This window comes from Pelmatolapia mariae, linkage group LG14, assembly GCF_036321145.2.
Source record: "Pelmatolapia mariae isolate MD_Pm_ZW linkage group LG14, Pm_UMD_F_2, whole genome shotgun sequence".
Lineage (NCBI taxonomy): Eukaryota > Metazoa > Chordata > Actinopteri > Cichliformes > Cichlidae > Pelmatolapia > Pelmatolapia mariae.
In genome coordinates this window covers 7367088-7391668 of record NC_086239.1, presented here as the reverse complement: position 1 = coordinate 7391668, position 24581 = coordinate 7367088, and the positions used below count along the sequence as shown (strand labels likewise).

The 24581-nt window shown below is 39.4% G+C and overlaps 2 protein-coding genes across 2 annotated transcripts in view; one reads left to right on the top strand and one right to left on the bottom strand.

The window, feature by feature from the left end:
- Positions 1–14148, bottom strand: part of farsb (phenylalanyl-tRNA synthetase subunit beta) — a 29208-nt gene extending 15060 nt beyond the window's left edge. The window contains exons 1-5 of the mRNA XM_063493899.1: positions 14039–14148; positions 6462–6517; positions 6144–6298; positions 5564–5636; positions 5327–5442 (exon numbers count right to left, since the gene is read on the bottom strand). Coding sequence (XP_063349969.1) covers positions 5327–5442; positions 5564–5636; positions 6144–6298; positions 6462–6517; positions 14039–14096 — 458 coding nt within the window. The 5' untranslated portion in view covers positions 14097–14148. The remainder of the gene's footprint in view (positions 1–5326; positions 5443–5563; positions 5637–6143; positions 6299–6461; positions 6518–14038) is intronic.
- An 8635-nt stretch (positions 14149–22783) lies between these two features.
- acsl3a (acyl-CoA synthetase long chain family member 3a) overlaps positions 22784–24581 on the top strand; it is a 42991-nt gene continuing 41193 nt past the window's right edge. The window contains exon 1 of the mRNA XM_063493670.1: positions 22784–22916. The gene's annotated coding sequence lies outside the window, so the exon portion shown is untranslated. The remainder of the gene's footprint in view (positions 22917–24581) is intronic.

Sequence of the window (24581 nt, the reverse complement as noted above, 5' to 3'; positions counted from 1 at the left end):
GGTTATAGTACAGGGTGGGCCATTTATATGGATTCACCGTAATAAAATGGGAATGGTTGGTGATATTAAAGTCCTGTTTGTGGCACATTAGTATATATGAGGGGGCAAACTCCTCAAGATGGGTGGTGACCATGGTGGCCATTTAGAAGTCGGCCATCTTGGATACAACTTTTGTTTTTTCAATAGGAAGAGGGCCATTTGACACATCAAACTTATTGGTAATGTCACAAGAAAAACAATGGTGTGCTTGGTTTCAACGCAACTTTTTTCTTTCATGAGTTATTTACAAGTTTCTCTTTGTTCACAGCCATTGACATGTCGAAGAGGTTAACACTCGCCGCATGTCACTGGAGAGTGGCATTAGTTGAACATCCCTTCGGCGGATATTAGCTACTCACAAATGGCACCCTTACAAACTCCAGCTACTGCAGCATCTCAACGAGGATGACCCAGATCGGCGCACAGAATTTGCAGAATGGGCAAAACAAAAATTGGAACAGGACCCTCAGTTCACGCAGAAGATTTTGTTCAGTGATGAGGCAAACTTTTGTGTGAATGGTGAAGTTAACAAACAAAACCACCGCTATTGGTCTGACACTAACCCACATTGGATGGATCCCTCCAAGACTGTTGGAACAACAAAAGTGATGGTTTGGTGTGGTATATGGGGTACAACGATAGTGGGTCCATTCTTCATCAATGGAAACCTCAAGGCCACTGGATATTTGAAATTGCTACATGATGATGTGTTTCCCTCTTTATGCACTGAAGCTGGCACGTTCCCTGAGTTTTTCCAGCAAGATGGTGCACCACCACATTATGGGTGCCAGGTCCGAGCATTCCTAGACGAACAGTTTCCTGGAAAGTGGATTGGTTGCCGTGGGCCAGTTGAATGGCCCCCAAGGTCTCCCGATCTGACCCCCTTAGACTTTGGGGTCATCTGGAGGCAATTGTCTATGGTGTGAAGATGCGAGATGCGCAGCACCTGAAACTACGGATACTGGATGCCTATGCTGGCATTTCTCCTGCGGTGTTGCTATCAGTGTGTGAAGAGTGGGAGAAGAGGGTTGCATTGACAATCCAACACAATGGGCAGCACATTGAACACATTTTATAAGTGGTCAGAAACTTGTAAATAACTCATGAAAGAATAAAGTTACGTTGAAACCAAGCACACCATTGTTTTTCTTGTGACATTACCAATAAGTTTGATGTGTCACATGGCCCTCTTCCTATTGTAAAAACAAAAGTTGTATCCAAGATGGCCGACTTCTGAATGGCCACCATGGTCACCACCCATCTTGAGGAGTTTGCCCCCTCACATATACTAGTGTGCCACAAACAGGACTTTAATATCACCAACCATTCCCATTTTATTTATCCATATAAATGGCCCACCCTGTACTTTTTCCTTTAGGAAGGCACCATCTGTGCAGTCTGCAATTCTGTTGAAGAAAGATGTTGAATTTATTTAATTATTGTAGAAAAATAATTGATTTCTGTGCAGTTTTTTTTTTGTTTGTTTTTTTGTTTGTTTTTTTTACATGTGCATTAAATTAAAGTCGATTACGTCGATTAAGCATCATGAGGCAGAGGGTGGGCGGTGGTTCCCTATGGTTTTTGCTGGGAGTTGGCAACCCTATTAGTTAGGGGAAATATTAAACAACCTAAGTACTCTTTAAAATAGGGAGGAATAGGGAGGATGATGTAGGTTTAAGTTTATTAGATTGATCAGTATTGCTGAACTATGAAATATTTTGTGTGCAGTATATTTTTTGCATACAGGTATAACAGAATAGCTTTAATGTTTTGCTTTTTAATACTTGAGTATGAACTTTTACAAAATGCAGCAAAATATTTAAAAAAACAGTTTTATTGATGATAAAATACACAATCGGATTCATATCGGTATCGGCAGACATCCAAATTTATGATATTGGTATCGGACATAAAAAAGTGATATTGTGCCATCTCTAGTATTAAACAACAACAAATGGCCCCGAGACAACACTTTCATTTGTTTCAATAACTACTAGGCAGTAGAGATCCACAGCCCAGGACAAGATAGGATATTAAAAAACTAGTATTAAACTGATACCTGAGCTGAGTTGGTATTTATGTAACATTTATTAATTTATTAACACTACCAATTAGAGCTGGGCGATATATCGAGTTTTTTAAAAATATCAATATATTATCATACGAGATATAAGATGTGACAATATCGTTTATATCGATATAGTCTATGTTACGTTATAATTATACTTGTGGAGCCGCAAGTTTGCCTCTCTTTCGTCCATTTTTGTCTCTACCCTGCGTTACTGGGCCTCGCCTCTCCTTCACTGAACACAACTTCCCCTCCCCCATAGCTTCACCTGCAGGCAACGACAAGATGAACACGGCAAATCTCCGTTAACGAGTTACCGCGGATCGCCCCGTGCGTGGGGCTGGACGGCGTCAACGTGTTAGCGAGCTAACCGCGCTAACGACCTAAAATCCTTTCATTTTCTCAAAAATCGACAGTGCACCTTACGTATGAATTCTGGTTGTGCTTACTGACCACGAACTGTTTTTATGTGGTACACGGCGCTCAGCAATCTCTCAAAAAATGTTTTAGTACGACTTTGGTAAGCTACGGAGCCGCACCGCTTGATGGATTGTCGGAGCATTACGGCTACCGTAGTGGAGCCTCGCGGAGTGATACGTACTGTGCTTCAACGTAATATTACCGTATTGTGTGTGTATAAGGACCATAAATGGCACCTGTTAAGAGACACGGTTACAAAGAGGATTTCAAACTCAAGGCTGTCAGTCACGCAGTAGAACTTGGGAATAGAGCAGCTGTGAAATCTGTCTGTCTTTGTTATTATGCTCAGCGTCTTTTAGTTTACATTTTGACTGCACAATTGTGAGCTTTTTGTTATGCACAAAAACAACATTGTGTTCTTTTATTTATGGAGCATTATTATTTAATAAATGCTGATAATTTATTTTTGAGTAATTTCTTCATGTACATCTACGCTGTATGTTAATAAAAGTGCCTGAGTGACATCTGGGACACAGCTTTGACTAAACTCTCTTTTTGTTCTTACCTTATGGCTTTAAAAAAAAAATATCGAGATCTATATCGTATATCGCCATCCAGCTAAAAAATATCAAGATATAAATTTTGGGTCATATCGCCCAGCTCTACTACCAATGTTTTCAAATGTTCTGATTGTGAAAGGATTTTGCTCTCATTTGCAATCAAAAGCTGATGTGATGTGAAATGTAACACATGGTTAGGAATACATGTTAAAAAGAAAAAAAAAGAAAAAAAAAACCCTAGGCATCAAAGGAGCCTCTATTTTCATCTCCAACAAAAAGGCTGAAAATCAGTTGGGTGGATGTCCACGCAGCATGTTCAAGACAACCAGGATGAGTTAGATCAGTGTTTCCCTACCAACTATGTGCCGTGAGAAATGATCAGGTGTGCCGTGGAAGATTATCTGGCTCAACCTGATTAGTATTCCAAGCGATCAGTGTGAGTAACAGGCAGAACAATTCCATTCTCTTCCACTAGAGGGCAGTATAACTACTCTGCTCTAATTAAATGGGTTGAAGAAAGTACATAATAGTCATGCTTTGAGTGAGACAACGCAGCACGTAATAGCAATAGATAAATATTTGAAAAGAAAAAGTAGTCAATCTAACCTGGGTCCTGGAGAAAATTCCAGCCCAGATGAAGGCCCTAGCATGAAGTAGTGGTCAGAAGAGAGCAAAAATGGTATATTGGGGACAAACTGAGCCAATCCCGGTATACCTGGTGCGCGGAGAAAAGTTATCGATATGCTTTTTATGACATTTTTGTTTCGTGGTGTGCAGTGTGATTTTTCTAATGTGAAATATGTGCCGTGACTCCGAAAGCTTGGTAAACACTGAGTTAGATTCTGTGTGTGTGTGTCTGCGTATGCTTGTGAATAACTGTGTGTGTCTCTAAGCCTTTATAGGAGCATGTGGTGGCTGCAATGAAGAAAACAGAGCATATCAGTATTCTATGAAATGTTTTCTGTTATGATGGTGTAGATGTTAATAATGTGAATAATTAACTCCGCCATAGGTCAGTGGCTCAGTTTTACTATTTTTACTAAAATGCAAAAAAAAAAACAACAACCCTAGTTTATTTTTAAAGGTTAATACAATTTTATTATTACAATATGGTATTCATATTTTAGATTAATCTACATCTGCAAAATAAAATGTCACAAAAGCCTTTAAATAAATGTAGCCTTGTACCCTTTAGGCTCACTCCTGCTTGCTGCAGGTATCACTGTGACAGCCCTCAGTGAGCTGCTTGATTAAAACATGGTATCAGACAAGGTTAACAGCTCTGCATATTTTATTTGAACTTCTGTAGCTTTCTGCCGGGTTTTGCTGTATATAAAACAAATTGCGACGAAATGGGAGCAGCTACAAAATTAGCTTTATTTCATGTTGGGAGATTGGTAATCAGGTGGTTTGATGAATGACTCCTGCCAACTTTTTCACAGTAAAGGGGTTTAATAGTGGTTACCGTAATAAATCTATTTGAGCTCACCATCTCATTAACAGCACCGCCTTTTCACTCTTTCCTGTATGTGTACAGAAAAGCTCCACGTTAAATTATGACAGCAAATTTGTCACTGTTGTTGTTGTGTTATCGGTCTTTTTCTTGAAAACTGGGGGCTCCCTGGGCTTAATGTTGTCACACTTTTTATTGACACGCTTGCTCCTAGATATGTTTTTGCTCAAGGTGCCGTTTCACTGGCAAATGTATGTGGACCACTTGCCATGAAAGCTACAGAACGCCACAGCATTGTTTTGTAAATAAAGCATCAAAGTAAAAAAAATTGCATCCAGGATTTTTTGTCATATCTAGTTACTTGATGAATCATCAAGTAAATTTTACACAAAATAAGGAGTAGTATCAATAAAAAGTAAACAATTAAGTTCTTACAAAACTCATCCTTAGGCATGTGCAAAATCAATCTTAGGCAACATAGGCCCTGATGATTTTTGGCTCTGCAGTGAGTTTCATAAGAGTAAAACTATCATCACAAAACATAAGTGTTGTTCTGCAAGATTTATTACTGGGTCTTATCAAAAACATTCTTAGTACTTTTAAATAAGTATATTATGTCTTTAGTTACCTAACTAGGTGACTTAGGATAGTAACAAGTGTCAGAGGTAATGGCAGCATCATGTTGGTCTTTTCATTGTAAATAAAGCTGCAGCTAGCCATTTAGACTCAAATTTTTAAAGGAAACACATTCATGTTATATATAGTAGGTGGTTGGTGTGCTCTCACCTGCAAATGTTCTGATGTAGTTTCTCCTGCAGCTCAATGAAACTGTCATAGCGCTCCTGTGTGAAAGTGATGTTCCTCAAGACTGCTGCCACAGCATGAGGTCGCACTGCTTCCGTCTGAGGGGAGTGAAGCGCCGTTAACATAGGGTCAACAGGCAAATTGCACTGATACTTGTTCTAGGTTACAAACTGTTTTTTTCTTGTTAAACATTTTTCAATTGTGAACATCTCCACACACCTCCTTAGTGATGATCAGCTTCTGAGGCTCCCCACTCAGTGGGCTAACACGTTTGTATCGGGGCGCCTCCAACCTAAAACAAAAACACAATCTCTGCGGTTAGAGGGAAGAATAGTTTTAACTCTCAGTGATGCCGCAGTGTTCGTTTGACTTTGGGACCTGAAGTGGACAGAGTTTTGGACCTAGATTACTCCGCCAGGCTCCTGACTACGGTAGCTGTAATGCTCCAACAATCCATCCGACAATCCATCAAGCGGTGCGGCTTCGTAGCTTACCAAGGTCGTACTAAAACATTTTTTTTTACAGATTTATGAGCGCCATGTACCACATAAAATTGGTTCAAGGTTAGTAAGCAAACCAGAATTCATACATAAGGCGCACTGTTGATTTTTGAGAAAATTAAAGGATTTTAAGTGCGCCTTATGGTGCGGAAAATACGGTACACAAAAACAAAAAAACAAAGTGCTGGTCAATCACGGCAACAAAACTTGATGTATAAATAAATCTCTTATCATTTATTTCAGGTTAAGCCTGTTAAAAATTGCAGAAACAGAAGACGCTTGCATATTCTGAAACTCACTTATTCTTGAAGACCTGCAGTCCACGAACCAGTCCTTCCAGACATAGCAGATCATAGCGGTTAGCTGGTACATCGATCTTATACAGGATCACATCAGATGCTCCTGAGGCCTTAGTATCACCCTGCTCTCTGCTGATTATCTCTTTCTCAGAGGTCTGTAAAGCAGATGGGGAGGAGGAACTTCAGCATGCCAGAATTCAGACACAAATGTAGACAAATCAAAGAACTGTACTTACATCTCCGCAATAACAGATCATTACTGTATTACTTTATTAACCACAAATAGCGAGCTGTTTGTATTTGATGTCACGTACTTACAATTTCATCCAGCTCCAGCCCAAACTCAAAGCAAAGCTCGTCAAACTCCTCATCAGCTAAAACAAAAGGCAGACAGACATTATTAGAAGATATTTACTGGCACATGTTAGAGCAGCCTGCTCACATTTAACCCTCTGGGCTCTATGCTGGCCATTTGTGTACACTTCACTTTCTTGTCTAAGGAGCTTGGAAAGAAAAGCGTCTGGACTTCTTAAAGTTGCTTGAAGACGTTTCACCTCTCATCCGAGAAGCTTCTTCAGTTCTAAGGTCAAATGGCCGAGAGTCCCAGATTTTGACCTTAGAACTGAAGAAGCTTCTCGGATGAGAGGTGAAACGTCTTCAAGCAACTTTAAGAAGTCCAGACGCTTTTCTTTCCAAGCTCCTTAGACTACGATGACCTGGATGACTGAGAACCTTCACAGACACTTCACTTTCTTCAATTTTTCACTATTTTTTTAATTTTCAACTTCAGCTCCTTAATTATATCAATAATATACACTATACATCCAATTGTTTCTCTTGGCTCTATGGTGGCCACTTTTGGCCAACTGAAACCCATTTTTTAATTCCTTGTTACCAGTGTTGGGACTAACGCGTTATTAAGTAACGCGTTACAGTAACTACGTTATTATTGTGGTAATGAGCACGGTAACTAGTTATTATACCAAAACCAGGAACGCGTTACTCGTTACTGGGATTTAGATAGGCTCGTTATTCGTTACTTCGTGTGGTGGATATCGCGGAGCTTCCACAGATTCAGTAACATTAGCAAGTGGTGGAAGCCAGCAGGTGGATGAAGGAAAAGGGAGGCAAGAGGAGAGACCCGAAGCGGCCGCCGGTCCGCGTGTCAGGTGAACTGAACTTCAGGTAAGAAGTTATGACCTGCAGTCTATCGGAGTCAGATATAAACCAAGTTTAGGTGTAGTTTATTTTCGGTATGCTGATATTTTCGTACTGCGTGCTAGCTAGCATGACGGAGTTTCTATACAGCTGGGTGGGTGCTATGTTACTGATGTTGAACTTTATTTTGTTCATACGGTTAATTATTAGAGTTGCCAACCGTCCCCTAAAAAACAGAATCGTCTGGTATTCAGAGAAAATATTACGCGTTTCGTATTGAGGTGAAAAGGAACACAGTTTGTCCCGGACTTCAGCTACAATGAAAAAGACACAAAGCTGGAGCTGCACAGCTGCCTCTTCTTCTCTCATTCTCTCCCGTTTCTACTTCAATCACGAAACTGATCAATGATCAGCTGATCGGCTTTTCTCTCTTGTTTATTTATCTCCCACTTTGCGCCAGAAAGAGGAAACCAGCGGATGTTGTGCTAAACAACAGCAGCACGTTTAAGCTTGATCAGCTGTTGTTAGAATTTATTTAATATTCATTTCTAGTATCAGCTGATGTTTGCTGGAGCCACAGCTGTAAAACTGCTGGTCATGATGTCGGTTTGGATATGTGGTGAGAGGGAAACATGAAGATGAAACCAGGAGATGTCCTTCCTGAATCATCAGAGCTGAACAGGTGATGGAGAAACAGGTTTACCTTTTAGGTGACATTAGGGCTGCTCAATTAATCGAATTTTAATCGTGATTACGATCTGGGCTTTCAACGATCATTAAAAATGAATAAGCCGATTATTAGCTCCTCCTCTCGCGCTGCTCCGTGTGGCAAATCGAGCGCACCTCTCTGCGTTTCGAACACACGTCACAACAATTAAGAGGACCTGAGGGAAGCTCGAAAGCTAAGCAGAAGTTATTTGGTGAGGAGAGGATAATGGCTGCTGAAGAAAGAATGCCGTTGGTTGAAAAGAGAGGTAAAATGACTTCAGTGGTGTGGAAACATTTTGGGTTCGCGGAGTCAGACGTGGATCAAGTAGACATAGTGTGGAAACTTTGCTACGGTGTCGTAGCTGCACCACAGAGCAACACTACAAATTTATTCAATCATTTGAAGACCGCTCACAAAGTGACATACGATCAAACAATGAAGGAACATAGAGAAAAAACTCTTGACAACACCTGCTTCATCCTCACAGACCTCCATTCACGCTACCCTGTACAACGCGAATAAATATCCCACCAGCTCCCAGAGACACAAGGAGATAACAAACGCGGTAACGTTTTCCTCGGCAAAGACCACTGCTCAATTAACACAGTGAACAACCAGTATTATGCAGTATTTTGAAGTTCACTAAACATAGATGTTTACATTTTTCATTTATCTTTTTTATATTGCAAACATTTGCACTGTTATCAGTATTTGCACACTATTTTATATTATTTTTTGACATATTTAAAGCCATTATTCAATACATTGTTATTATTAAATAAATATCGTCAAATAATCGAGATCTCAATTTCAGTGAAAATAATCGTGATTATCATTTTTGCCATAATCGAGCAGCCCTAGGTGACATGAATGAGTTGAAGGGAAGTTATGAACTGTTTCTGAGAGACAAATAACACCAGCATCCTTTTCTACATAGCTGACAGCTGGTAACTGTGCAGGGGCGGGTCTAGCAAAGTTTTGCCAGGGGGCCAGGTAGGGCATTAACAGGGAAAGGGGGGGACAAGGAAATACTTTTCTTTATTATTCTCATTTAAAATGTCTCGCTTTTAAAAAAATAATTATCTGAGTCTTACAGCAAACAATTGATAGATTGATACATATATACCATCAGAACAGTGTACATCACTGTCACAACAGTGTTTGTTTTCATTCAAAGGCTTTATGATTTTTCCTATAATGGTGGGCCGGTCTCTAGTCAAAATGCCCGGGACGATTTTTTTGTCCCAGTCCAGCTCATCTGCAGTCTGGTGTTACCTACATCTTCCTATTCAGAAGGCAGAATTTCCAAGTTCTGAGTACAATCGAAAGCACCACGACTGCAGTTTTTGTGTTGGATGTAAAAAGCACACATGACGCTGTGACATAGGCTAGAATCATGGTGGCGGTCAACGACGGTCCAGGCGTGGGATTTCTCTCGTGGAAATGTGCACATTATTTTTTCCTTTCTATTGGTAGGTGGCACAGTGCACTTGTGGCAAGTAAGCTAGCTAGAAGACTGGCAATCTTGCTGGGTATCCAGTTACAGAAGCAACACATTAACAAGAGAATTCTGAGTAAAACCAAAGTTACTTTCCCTAGTAACTAGTTACTTTGAAAGTAACGAGTAACTTGAAGTAACTGAGTTACTTTTTAGAGAAGTAACTAGTAATGTAACTAAGTTACTAATTTAAAGTAACTTACCCAACACTGCTTGTTACTGACAGTACTAAATCATGTAATTTAGGTAAAATTCCTTTCATTCTAAGCTCAACACATGAAAATTGTAGTTTTTAATGTTTTTTTACTAAGTTACGTCATTTACCCATTTTTAGTCAAACAAGCAATTTCATGTAATATTCTTAGTTTCCAATAGGGGCGTATGATGGCTTACCAGACTCCAATGGACCAAAAAAAAAAGACACAATTTTGACACAGGTTTGATCTTTAGGATGTCAGATAATAGTTTGTGTTTGTGCATGACATTGCAGCAGAAATATGTATTTGCAAGACAGACTGAAAGAAATTATGATGCATCAAACATTACATAAGCTGAAGTGAATTTATGTTGATGCAGGCTATTGAGCTTTTAGTTTCCCCAGCAAACTTAACTTTGAAGCAAATGCTAAAAGCACCTTTACTCTTGTACTTTTCATTAAAAACAAATACCATACCCAAAATATTAACTCTCAACATAATAATAATTATAATAATAATCACAGGACATTTTGGAGAGTTCACAGCTAAAGCTGCAGCACAATCAACAGCAAACACTGTTTGTAAATCTGTCCTTAAGTTTATGCAGGTGCAGTCCGTGCTACTGCTATAAGTAAGCCTAACAGCTTCCAGATCATTTTTTTCTGGTAAGATGGCAAGAAGGGCATCACTGCTTCAAGCAGTGTCTATACAATCTGGTCAGAGAGCAAGGATAGCAAGGAGTCTTCTGCTCTTGAAGAAAAGACATCTACCCAAGATGAAGAAACTTCCACTCCAGAAGATGAGGAGACAATCTCCAAATAGGCTGAGTGCATGATGACGAGTTCTAGCCAGTGCCTGACTCCTCTTCTTCAGGGGGATTGGGTTATGTGGGGGTTCCTTGCAGACACAGCGGTGGAGGCCGAGCACCTGATGGCAAAGAACGTAGGAGCACTTTCGGAGAACGAGGAGCCGATGACTGAGTGGATGCCTCGTGAAGAGAAAACCATGTGGGTCCCACTACTGAAGAGAAACGGCTCTACAATCCAATGCCCATTGGAAAGCAACATGTGACATGTTGGATGACAAGACTGGAAGTTCCCAAGAAGTGAAAAAGGGAAAGGGGTTCCGATTCCAACTGACAGAGGAGCTCCAAGGACACAATGACAACATCTTTACTTCGTTCACCCAGGCAAAGGAACTCCACAGATTAAAAACTGGCTCTGGTTGGCAAAATCAGGGGAAACAACCCAGAGCTACCTCCAGTTGCAACAGAGGAAGATTTTGTTGTCTGTCTTTGCCTTCACCAAAACTACCATGGCGGTATCCCAAGTAAGAGAGGAATGTGCTTCTTTTGAGCACAATACACAGGGAACCAGCAGTCAGTGATGGGGAAAAGAGGAAGCCTGGAAGCAAGAAGCAATCAGTAGGCACAAGTACAGCATGGATGACCTAGACAGGATGTTGGGATCTCGAGCTGTTGAAGGAAAACTAGCTGATGGCTGCTGACTCTTTTCTACAATCTCCTGGATGTCTTGGAATACAGTGCCTTTGTCCCGTGGAAACCACTTCACAGGAGTGGTAGTCTACTAAAACCTACAAATGAAGAGTGATCCTGGAAGAGCTGGGGCACTGCTGGTGACTTCAACAATTGCAAGACGGCCTTCTCCCCGATGCTCATCAGCCGCTTCTGCCATTGATCCCAAGATACCGTAGTCTGAACCAGAGTGTGACCCCACCAACAAAATGAGAAGGTGGTGCAACAGGTGCACCTGCAAGATTAGACCAGCAACCACTTGCTCCAGCTGCAGAAAGTGTGCCTACAAAGACCTCTCTACTGTCGTTAGCACTAGGGCTGTGCGATATGGCAAAATGTATCAGTTGACGAAATTAAAACATCTATTGCTTCAAATTATACGCTATTGTTGGTTTCGTGGTGTTGCAAAATACACTGTTTATGACAATATTTTTTTTATCGTCATTTAACTTCCTGCTGACTTCGAACTCTGTCAAATTTAATAAATTCTGCTTTCATGGATGCCTGGATGTTAAACTTAATTGTTAGACCTGGTAAAGCAGCAACACTGATCATTTTATTAAAGATGAAAGAATTTAGATGGTTTTTAACTCTCAGTGATGCCACAGTGTTCGTTTGACTTTGGGACCTGAAGCGGAGAGAGTTTTGGACTCAGATTACTCCGCGAGGCTCCTGACTACATTAGCCGTAATGCTCCGACAATCCATCAAGCGGTGCGGCTTCGTAGCTTACCAAAAATCGTACTAAAACATTTTTTGACAGATTTATGAGCGCTGTGTACCACATAAAATCGGTTCAAGGTTAGTAAGCACAACCAGAATTCATGCATAAGGCGCACCGGATTATAAGGCGCACTGTTGATTTTTGAGAAAATTAAAGGATTTTAAGTGCGCCTTATAGTGTGGAAAATACGGCAAGTTACTGAAAAAGTGCTTGTGCTTAAAGTGCTTTGGCACTCTTTGGCAATTTCGTAGGTAACGTTAAATTTAATCATCCTCCTCTGACGACCTGTTTGCTGCTGCCTGCCGCTGAAAGGCAGCGGGGAGAGAGGACACTTGAGCAGTGCATTTATCGCGGCATATAATGTTTTTTCTGGATACACTGTGCTTTTTCAGTATTTCAATTTAAAACGTATTAGTACCAGTCACAAATGCAGTATTGCCGGCCATGGTCCTTCCACACTCACAACAGTAAATGCAGTGCATCATGATGTCAACTTTACTGTATCTTAGCAAGAGAAACTGGTCAAGCCACTCTCTTTGAAATACTTTGTATACACTTTCCCCCTTTTACTTTCAGTGGCTCTGGCTCGGAGTCGATCGTATGAGGCTCATTATCTGATGCCGTCTCCGGACCAATGTTACACATAACCTGAGAGGTTGATGGCTCCGTGTCAGAGCACTAGCTATGAATTTCAGATGGCTCAGGCCTTAATGAAAAAGTTATTAAACGTTCTTTTCATCTTTTCTCATTACCCACAGCTACATCCACTTCTGTCGGGCCTAGGCTACTCACTAGAGCTGGGTATCTTCACTGATTTCTATAATCGATTCGATTCCGATTCACAAAGTCTTGATTCAATTCAATTCAATTTTGACTCAGACAATCAGAAATATTATAATTCTGATCAGTACTGACACTTGTGAGACTTCATCAGAGGTGTAAGCATCACAGCAGATGCCTTTGTATTGAAGTAACTGGGGATAAAACACAGAAAAACACAAAGGAGATTTTCCTGGCCTGGCTTTTTATAACAGATAACTGCCTTAAAAATATTCTGCAGTAGATCAAAAACTGAAGAAAACCACGAACATTACCCGATGCTGCTGAAGTGAAGCACAGCGAAGTTAGATGTTTTATTAGAGACACAGCCAAGCATTTTGAGATTTGGCATAATTTTAAAAAGTTTAAATTCCTGCGGTATTAAACAGAAGAAATTATGCTTTCTTGTCGGAGGTCATTTTTGGAAAAACAAAAACAAAAACAGCAGCCGGCAGCACTGTACATGACTTGTGCGTAATAAGCGAATAATAAACAAATAAAGCGAATAATGCAGAAAACAGGTTTGAGATACTGGTCATGAAGTACACTGAGAGAGAGCTGTGCAGGAAGTGTGATTTAATCGTGGTGGAAGCAAAACAGCAAAAGTAAGAGGGATGGCAATGTTTATCTAATCGATTACATGTCCCAGACTCTACCATTAACAATACAAGAAAATCAAGCAGCACTCCAAATATATGAAACGGTAATTTTTGATGTTGTCGTCCAACATGTGCGTTGTACAAACAAACGTAATGACTATTATAAAAAAAAAAAAGATAAAAACTGATGTTAAATACTTTATGCAGTAAAAATAGCAACAAAACATAAAAATAATAAAAATTACAGACATAATCTGTTGGTGGACACTTTCGGCAACGAAAAAGCTGACAGGAATGTGATTCTGAACAAACCCAGAGGCTTAAATGACAGGAGGAAGCGGAGGAAATGATGCAATCACGCTGTCAGTCAACAGGCAGATAGAAATGAACTAGTACTATTTTCTCATCGCAAAAAATACATAAATTAATAAATAAACCGAAATAAACTCGCCATCAAATAAGTGGTATTTTCTTTAAAAAAATTAGAAATTAAGGCAGTTAAAATTAGCTGTACAGTTCATGAGCAGCTGCTAAATTGCTAACAATCAGACAGTGAGTTCACAATGTACTGACCTAACTCTGTTGTTTATAAACAAAAAACAGAGAAAAAAGACGAGCAAATTACCGGTTACCGGAAGATACAGTAAATATGACTTACTGTAACTTCTACCCAAAGCTTTGAACAGAAGATCCCGTTTAACTCCGACAGTCGGCATGTTTGCTGCTAATCGTCACCAGCTACGTGGGAAAAAGGACCCTCACTAGCCGGTTGTAGTTGTCTGCAGAGGTGCCTGAGTGACTATTCATTTTTTTACTCTCACAAAACTTTATTTAGAACTTAACATAGGCCGTTATGTTCATTCTTAACATAAGGAAAACGTTTAGATATATATTTGTTCAATTTTTGCAATGCAGCATTTGAGCTCTGGGACACAGAACTACAAAAAGGTTAAGCTATTTATTTACAGCTTTTTAGCTATTTAATCTTATTTCAAACAATCTGTAACACATTGTTGCGTGCTGGAGAAATAATCATGGAGAAATAATAAAAAAATCATCATCATCATAATAACTAGAGAAAGCGTTCCCTGAAGAAAATGCAGTGCGAAATACGCGAATATTTCGCTGATACGCGAATATTTTTTAGCTGAAATCCTGTAATTGCTGAAATATTTGGGAAACTTGTTAAATTTAACTAAAATACACCGAATCATTCACCTGAAAGCTGAAGTTCACACAGAAAAGAAGTTTCAAGGCTGGAAAGTAGCTGAACATCTTCAAAATACACATTAGTAAGTTAAATGTATTTGCCAAAGACACTGAGTAAATCGAATTTACGCCTGACCCGATGGACCCCGACATACACTTTGGAACGCATACTTTTATACTTCAGTTCTGTCCAAATAGGTTTTGAAGCTTTAGAGTAGCTTTTCAGAAATTAAAAGTACAGTAATTACACTGTAATTACTGTATCTTACACACTGTATTACAGTGTGTAAGATATTAACCCTAGAACACTATCGCTATAAATAGTAACACAATCACTAACGCCGGGTGATTTTTACCCGATATAATATGACCAACTAAAAGTACTTGTCATCAAAAAAATATCAAACACATGACAAATCAGAGTGGTCAGCTTTTACTTTCAACTGTGCCATGTCTAACAAAATGAAAAAAAGTGTCATGGGGGATGCTAAAATAATGCTCCAAAATTACAGAAAAATCTGGAATTCAAGAAAAAAAATTCCTAAAAAAAAAAAAAAAAAAAAAAAAAAAAAAAAGACGCTGGAAAGCTGGTCTTTGATACACCCATTCCTGGGACATTTGAGACTTCCCTGGTGAAGGCACAATCTCATTTGCTCGGGTGAAAATCACCCAGCGATAGTGTTCTATGGTTAAAACAAACGAACAAACAAACAAACAAAACCCGAAGCTCCTTTAAGCTGAAGGTCAAAACCTCTATATTTATTTTTATTTAAATATTATACAGACTGCGTGTGCTGACCGAACAGCCTTGGGCTGAAGCGATGCAGCACCTAACCTATTTTCAAGTATCATTACTTAAAGGGGGCTCAAGCAGGAAGCCCCCTGGCACCACTCCGGTGGAGCGGACACCGCCGTTGCAGTCGACTAGCCCGTTTCCCTCCACTCTGCCTCCGTATTGAGGTTAAAAGGAACGCGATTAGTCCCGTACTTCAGCTAGAATTAAAAGAAAAACACAAAGCTTAAGAAAATCTCTTCTTCTTCTTCTTCCCCTATGCCTCCCCCCCCACCCCCACCACCACCACCACTTCAATCATAAAACTGATCACTGTTCAGCTGATCGGCTTTTCTGTCGCAAGTCCCGTTTCTCTTGTGTGTTTATCGCCCACTTTGCGATAAACAGTTTAGAATTATAATATTTCTGACTATCTGAAATATTACACTGATCACAACAGGTGATCTACACCTGTTGTGTAAATCACTGAAGCTAATAAATAAGCCCCAGGCAACTAAATTGCATACATTTTTTAGAAGAGCTTGATCTTTCTTAGCCCCTTAAGTTATATGTCTTGTTAATAAAACCTCACTTTTAATGATTTTCATGATCCCCCTTATCTCCTTTGTTTTTGTTCCTTGCTCACACACACACACACACACACACACACACACACACACACACACACACACACACGTATTTTTCATCTATTGTGGCCCAATATCAGACAGAATTGTGAACTCCACTGTAGAGTGGGCAGTCGTAATGAAGCCGTTCATTTTATTTTGTAGTTTAAGCTGCTCTTCATATTTTTGGCCACCAGATGTCACCAGATTGCACTGTGTTGAAAAGCTTCCAGTAATGAACCGTTTTTCAACGCAAACTTCAATTTTACGGAAGAGGATTAAAGCTACCATAAAAAGAAATAAAAGTAGACACGTGTTTTTCTTTTCTTTTCCAGAACTCTGGGGAAAAAGTCAGAATTCTGAGATTAAAGTCAGAATTCAGGCTTTTTTGTCAGCATTATGGAAAATCAAATAAATAACTTGCCCATTTTTTTTTCATGGCCCTGGAGTCCGTTCTTCGTACCTCGCTTACTACATCCAAGATCAAATGACACATCCAAGATCAAATCATCGCGCTAACTTTGAGCTCGCTAATCCGGTTCTCCGAACACACCTGTTGTTGACGATTTGTATAGCTGGATGAAGTAATCTGAGATCACTGGGTGGCTTAAAAGGGGCTACGCATCGATAGTAGAAACATTGATCGGCAACCCTGTGATTGGTCGGCGAAGATGTCGAAGGAGCGCGCTCAGTATTTTACGGCAGCAGAGCAAGAACTCTTGATTGAAGGATTTCAGGAGTTTCAGAGTTTAATTAAAACGCAGGGGAACACTGCAAAGGCTGCAAAAGCAAGGAGAGAGGGCTGGCAGAAAGTTGCTGACAAATTAAACTCGTAAGTGATCCATGATATTACATTATATCATGTGATATTATATTATACCACATTATATTATATTACATCATATCCTCTTTCACATTAGAGCCACAACAGGACCCACTAGAACATGGGAACAAGTAAAAGTGAAATATAAGAATATTCCACAGAATGGTAATATTTATCACTTATATTGCTTTTAGTCTCTTGAAAAGAGACCCTGCAATAATCTGTTTGTTTGTTTATAACAGCAACCAAGAAAAGGGCAGAGCAAATAAAGACAGGTGGTGGTCCTGCACCCCCTCGTCACACCCCGGCTGTTTGTACCGTGACATTTATTGACATTGTGGGTTTTTTTGTGTGTAGTTTTACATAACACTCCATCACTTTTACCTGTTCCCATGCAAGGGGTGACTGAAGCATGCACAGTAAGTTGGGAGAGAGAGAGAGAGAGAGAGAGAGAGAGAGAGAGAGAGAGTTAAGTAAATAACAAAAAAAGCGATATCTCTCTATGAGCACACTGTCGCGCTGAGCTAAAGGATCCTGTCTATCCCGCAATATACGCTGAATTCTGAAGACTATCCTTATCAATCTTGCACCTTCCGCAATGGGTTGCTCGCGTACAAACGGACAGGACATGGCTGCGACAGACTTCCCAAATCCACCTTCGCTTTTATAGTCGTGGTCTCTCATCTTGATTACACGAAGTAATTTACTATTACTACTCTAAAATATGAATTACATCTGAAATAATCAAATACATGACATAGAATGATTAATAGTACATTTCCCTTTTTTTAGGAAATGACCTGTATGTATCTGTATGACATCAATAAAAGAATCAAATACTGCATTATCTTTAGTTACATTGATAATATTTATTTATGGAAAAACAGTGGAGAAATATCACTGTTGCTTTCGTATAACTGAAGCGGACATACCTGAGTGGCCGCGATCTAATCCTGTTTACATAAAGTAAGCCTGCTCCCAAGCAGGTTTACGCTTACGGATCTGTTGCTATGACAGCAAGTCCCGGATGAGCTTCGGAGAACCGAATGATCCAAGATCACGCGAAATCGTCAACAATCAAATCCGGCTAACTTACTTAGCGAGGTACGAAGAACGGACCCCTGATCCTCTTCCATAGTAAACAGCAGCATAGAAAAATCCAGGTAGCCAGGCTGTTTTTGTCCAACCAATCAGAGAACTCCTTACATCCCACGGTGTGGCTAATTTGCATTGCAGCAGGATTTTTAAAATGAAGTCGCTAATCGCGGAGTTCATCCAATAGTTAACCTGTGAGCTAATCTGTGAGCAAACAGGAAAGGGAAATGGATTTTATAGTAAGGAATGGAATTATCATTTTAAATTGTGTTTTAAAAAACATTTTTAAAATCAGTTTTTTAATTTGGAATTCAAAAATGTTTTTTGAAAAGAGGTTTTTATTGAGGCTTTAATTATTTTGTGAAATTCATTTTCGATTTAAAACATTTATTGGTGGATTAATAATTAATTTTGAAAAATGTATTTAAAAATAGTCTTTAAACAAAGTGATTTAAAAAATGAATTCGAAAATGAATTTACAAATGGAGAATTTATTCTACAATTCATTATTTTATAACAGAATTCTTTATTTCGATGTGTGCGGCTCTTGTGGTTCTCCATAAGTGCCAGGGAGGCTGAGGGGGCAGGTGGAAGTCATTTGCCTAACGAATACTCTTCCTTTCTTTAGTGACGCCGGGGAGTTAAGAGAGAGGAGTGACACCTGAGGTCCGCTGGAAAGCTGGCCTAACTGAGAATGGATCCCGAACCAAAGACCATTGTGTGCAGTAGAGCAAAAGTAAACAATCACCCGAGCATTGTGTGGGGTCTGGATCATTCGCAATCAGTAACTAAGACTGACTTAATTATTTAGGGTATTATTATTATTATCATTATTATTGTGTTTTAGACTCTACAGATTATACAGAGGTCTCTCCCTCTGGGCTGTTTTAATATAATATATACCACATGCTGTCAGGCTTCAAATTTATGCATTAGCCCCCTCCACAGTCCAGTGTTTTACATCTACAGAAGGAAAATGGAGATAAGCAGGCAAATAATATGAAAGGACATGATGATGCTGCAGGCTTTTTTTCTGATTCACCAGCTTTTATGCATCTTTTCACAGGAGTGACCTTAGGACAGCTGCAGCCTACACTTATTTACTTATATGATACTGTAAATAAAGTTTAGTGTAATGTAGCGCAAAATAGCATTTTCTTATAATTTAATAACCTGAAACCTGTATCAAGTGTTTCCATATTGACCGTTCTAGAATTCCGCATTCGTATATCTGCAACAGACTTTAAGAACAGCTCATCTGCACAAGAGAAACCATCGAGTTCAGAGTTTTACATTACGCAATTTTTGGAGAGTATTTGACAGTTTTTGTTCCCGACTGTGATACAACAGCAACATTTACATGGAAGCAAGTAGAGGAATGTACAAACCCATCAGGGTATGTTACAGTTTTTATTTTTACTGCATTTCAACAGTTTAAAGAATTTGATGTAGTTTTAAAAGCTGAGAAACTGAGAATCAGCTGAAGTAAGAATGAGTAACTTCTTATTTCTTTGGCAGGTGTTGTTCAACACGCCCATTTACAACACAGCTTTGAAGATCTGCTGGCATCTTCCGGGCTACAGGGCTTATGTGAGACCACACCCATCTAAACCAAAACTGACATGAGTGACTGATATGAGATCATTTCTGAGGACCTGAGAGTGGTGGTGGTTTAAATGTCTCCTTTTTTTATTTAGATTGCAATGATGATGGAGTTCCTTAGACTTCAAAAGGAAAACAAAATCCTATCACACATCACTGCTGAAGATTTGGGGGAGTTTTTGGTGGAGAAGAGCAAACAGACACTCAGAGAGCAGTAAGTTACTGTGACACCTACAGACCATCCACCTCACACCTGAAACTCTGTTTGTGATGAAGTGTAAATGCTAAGAGAAAACCTCTGTTTTTTCTTTTGAAGGCTTCGGGACTTGGAGGATTTTGAGGAAAAAGAAGCCAAACCACTTCTGAAAATGGTAAGACTAGAAAATTAAAAAAAAAAAAAAAAAAAAAAAAAAAACATGTTCTAGGTTTTCGTCCAAAATTGACTGGTATTTGGAACTATTCATTTCACCTTGACTAAAGACCTAGTTCCAGCTGAAGACAAGCAACCCCAAACCACGATATTGCCTCCACCATGCTTCACCAAGGGTATGGTGCTCTTTTGGTGATGTAAACTGTTTATGCAACTTATTATGAACTTATGCAGTTTATGCAGGTTTATTCTACAATGGCAGATGGCTGCGTCTCCCTGAGCCTGGTTCTCCTGGAGGTTTTATCCTGCACTTAACCTTTTGATATAAAGCACCCTCAGGTGGCTGCTGTTGTGATTTGGTTCCACATAAATAGAATTTAATTGAAAAATCCAATTCAATTGGTCACATTAAAGACGGGAAAACTTTTAAAATTATTTATTGTGGTCTCATTAATGTAAAATCACAAATATCTGGCATTTCAACAGAGGTCAATTTCATTCATTTTTAGCCTGAATTATAAATATAACTTACTTGCGTTGTATAAATTTGATGTCTGTTGTTCATATTTTTTTTCACATTTGTCACAAATATTATGAGTTGTTTTAATGAGAGAAAGTAATATTATACTTTAAAGAAGATAATGTAATTAAAAATGAATGCTATTTACATAGTAAATAGTACTTTTCTTCATTTTCTGTCTTAACATATATGAAACATTTAAAAAAGCACCACTGACAGGACAGATAGCATAGCAAATAAGAGTCAAGTTCTCTCATAGAAAACAAAATGCACTACTATTTGTAACACTGAGGAGAAAACTGTTTGTCGGAGCCCAAGGCGAAAGTCAGATTAAATAATTTCAGAGAAGAAAAATGTATTGAAAAAGAGTAGTAGTATGTGAACTAGTTCAAAATAATGAATTCAAATGTCAAAAAGGACAGAGAACCCTTTGAGGGCTGACTGAAAACACTACAGTAAAGGGATGAGTGTGAAGAAACATTTGACTAGTAGTGATGCACTCCCATCACGCAGGGTGGGGTGGGTGTGGGATTCTGGAGTCTATCCCAGCTACCACAGGTAGCAGGCAGGGTATGCCCTGGACAGGCCCAGGACCAATGAACCTAACCTCACTAATTGCATGTCTTTGGACCTGCGAGGAACCTGGGAGGAACCTTGAGTACCCGGAGAGAACTGAAGCAAACACATGATCATATATTTGCTGCTTGCAAACATATTCAGTCTGTGTCTAATCAAATCAACAGAGAACGCATTGCAATGATACTTTCAAAAGCAATCTAAGTTGGATGACCTGAAGCTCGCACACAAGAATTTCACTCACATGTACTGTACCAGTGTACCTGCACATGTGACGTGACAATAAAAGTGATTTGATTTGATTTGATATTTTCAAGTCTAAGAATGATTCAGAATGAAAGATTACAGTTTTCCATATAGAAATGTCCACTCTAAAGTGTTTAAGTGTCGACTCTTTAGTCATCAAACCTGATTCGATTTTTTGACGAACATTGTTCAAAGTAAGTAAAGAATAACTTGTTGCAAAGTAGATATGATGAGAAACATGTACAATGTTGTTTCAGTCTCCTAATCACATAAAGTCAGTCAATTTTACTTTACGTGATTAAAATAGCATTATTCAGTACAGACATAACAATCGCACTGCCATTCCATACACCTGGACAAAAAGCAAATAGGTAATAGAGTTGATTTTCAGTTTTCGGATTCATACAAATCTACCTGAAGTTGAAGTATTTATTATTTTATCTGTTCCCTGTTATCTTGCAATGCTTCAACCACAGCAGCAGAAAGAGACAGGTTTGTGTCTGATCGTAGAGAATGAGCGTTGCTCTCTTAGTGGAATTGTTGCATGGAGGATGTAACATCTATGCAAAGCACTGAGATCTGTCGCTTGGTCAGGATTAAGTCCTCTCTCAGCTTCCAGGTTAGGAAAAGTGTCACTGGAGATATTCAAATACATCCCTCCACAGATGTTCATGAATTCTACAAAAATAAAAAAAACAGGTTGTTAAAAACACTTGAACTTCACCACTCATTCTATGAAATATCGTAGTATACAGTACAATGAAATGTCAGATTAGCATTGTGTGTCATATCATAGGCAAGTTTAGACCCTTTAATAATAGTAATAATAGCTTTTAAAAATATTATTTTCTGGAATTGTCTATCTTTTTCTAACTTATCTATTGACGACAGTACAGGATAGAATGAAAACAGATTTTAAGTCCAGTGTTGTTGATGTCATGATGTTACAGTGCGCTCACACAGAGGGAGGTTTGTCATTAATAGGCTCAATAAGACTTTCATTGTTGTGGTAAAAAAGAAGATGCAGAGATTTAAAGCACACTTTAACTGAAACATTAAAAAATTTCAAATTTTTCTGATGATGCCAGGGTAAAACCTTACTGTTTAACAGTGTGTACTTTTTCTGAAGTATTACCCAGAGGTTGATTTTAAACCGCTGTCTGTGTGGTTTTACACATAAAAATAACTACGTTTATACGAACACTATTTTGCATGAGCTAATGATTATATACAAAAAACTCAGGCAAGAATCTCCCATCACCGAGGAGCTCGACACCGCGCGTTGTCATGGCGACAAGCATCCAATCTTAAATTTGTCTATAAAGGTGAATTCGGGGTTCGCTCACTGGTTTGTGAGCGGGTGTCGTGCTCGTGACATCTTGCTCTTTTGTGACCGTCAGTAACCCATGCGGTCATGTCGAGCCTTCCTTCCATGTCGGCCGGCCCCTAGCACGCGCCACCTCCGCGAGTCCAATCATAACTCAAAGAATCCCCATCCTCTCCCTCCCAACCCGCCATCCAAGTCGTCCCCGTACAACAACACAGCGCGCGTGTCACTTCCGGACCGTGCAGCGCACAGCATCAGCAGGCAGAGTGAGAGCCGATGGATGAACATATGAACGGAGCCGTCACAGACAGAGCCTGAGCACAGACACACTGAAGACGTGTCGGCGATAAACTAACAGAAACATTTACCGGTAAGTTTCCCCGTCGTTTTGTGACGAGCACACAGGATGCTGTGGCACCGTCAAGCTACACTAAAAAATGAAGACTACTCTGGAAGTAACAAACTTTATGCGTCTAAAAACAAAAACAGGTCTAAGGGGTTTATTAAATGATGTTGAATGTCACATGTTCTAAATATTTGGTTCTAACTTAGAGGCCTGCCAAATAAAAGAGCCAGTGACTGGGGGGATTTTATGTACTAAGTATTTTAAATAGCAGTTTTGCTATTAGCTTCCTGACTTGTTTCGTTGCAGGTAAAGATAAATAATGCCCATAATTATTGTTTTTATTGTTGTTGTTTTTTAATTTTTCTTCTTAAATGAAATGTGGGCATTACCACCAAAGTGTTTTACTTTAGAATTTGAAACCGGAAGTGTAACTGACGGTAACTGGTTTGTGTTGAATGTTGCAGCTGGAACATCTGTGGCTCACTGCTGAGCCCACTGAACTGATAAAGTCATTGAAATTACACAACATGTCTTTGGCCTCACTCTTAAGCCTTAATAAGGAATGATTCATGCTCCTTAAAATAATTTTGTAACATTTCTTCATGAGCTAATATTGGTCAGCTTATTACAGTCTTAATTTTTTTTGACGTGGAAACTTTTATAAATGTCCCTTTTCCATCTCTCCTTTGGTATTCACATTTACCCAATTATGAAAAGCAGACAAGTGGAGCACATTTTAAAAGAACATTTGTTGTACTCAAAGGCCCAGAGCGGAAAGTGTGTCAACCTCACCACAATCCTTGCTCTAACACGTACAATCCCAACCTGCTGGCCGCTTTTAGTTTCTATTTACACAGCTGAGGGGAACTGGCCTGTGGTGGCAGTTATCAAATGATGCAGGTCCTTTAGAGTGCTCCTGTACCTAGAGACAGAGACGCTGTTGTCTTGCAGGGGATGGTCCGATGTGATCAGCAAACCCACAGACACACAGACACAAACACATACATACACACACACACACTCCTTCCTGCAAGCCAAGACACTAGTCTACTTCATTGTGCTGTTATAAAACACATCTAAAGCTGGGTACGGAGGGGAAACAAGGATTTTTATTTAAATTTACTGTGATTTTTCTGCTTAACTGTGAACACCCTCTAAGCTCATATCGGAGAAAGAAATAAGTTGTTGATTGGCATTCATGCCAATAGTTTGTGTCACCAGCAGAGTAAAGCTGCAGTCTGAGCCGCATAATCCAAGCAATTGTGTTTTGTGCTTTCACTCTTGTTGAAATCACACTTCATTTGTTTTGATTGTGTCATTATTTTAAATCTGGGCCCTCAAACCAAACACAAACATACGAACGAACCTCATATCCTATTTCTTTTTACACACACACACACACACACACACACACACACACACACACACACACACACACACACACACACAACCCCGTTCAGCTATCTTAGTGAGGACCTTCATTGACATAATGGTTTCCCTAGCCCCTTTACCATTAAAAATGAATGCCTAACCCTTACCCTAAACCTAACCATGACCTAATTGTAACCCTGACACTAAAACCACATTTTGAGCCTCAAAAATGCCTTTAAATGCCTTCAAATTTGTGAGGACCGGTTTGTGTGTCCTCACAAGTGACTGTTGGTTCTCACAAGTATAGTACAATGCAGA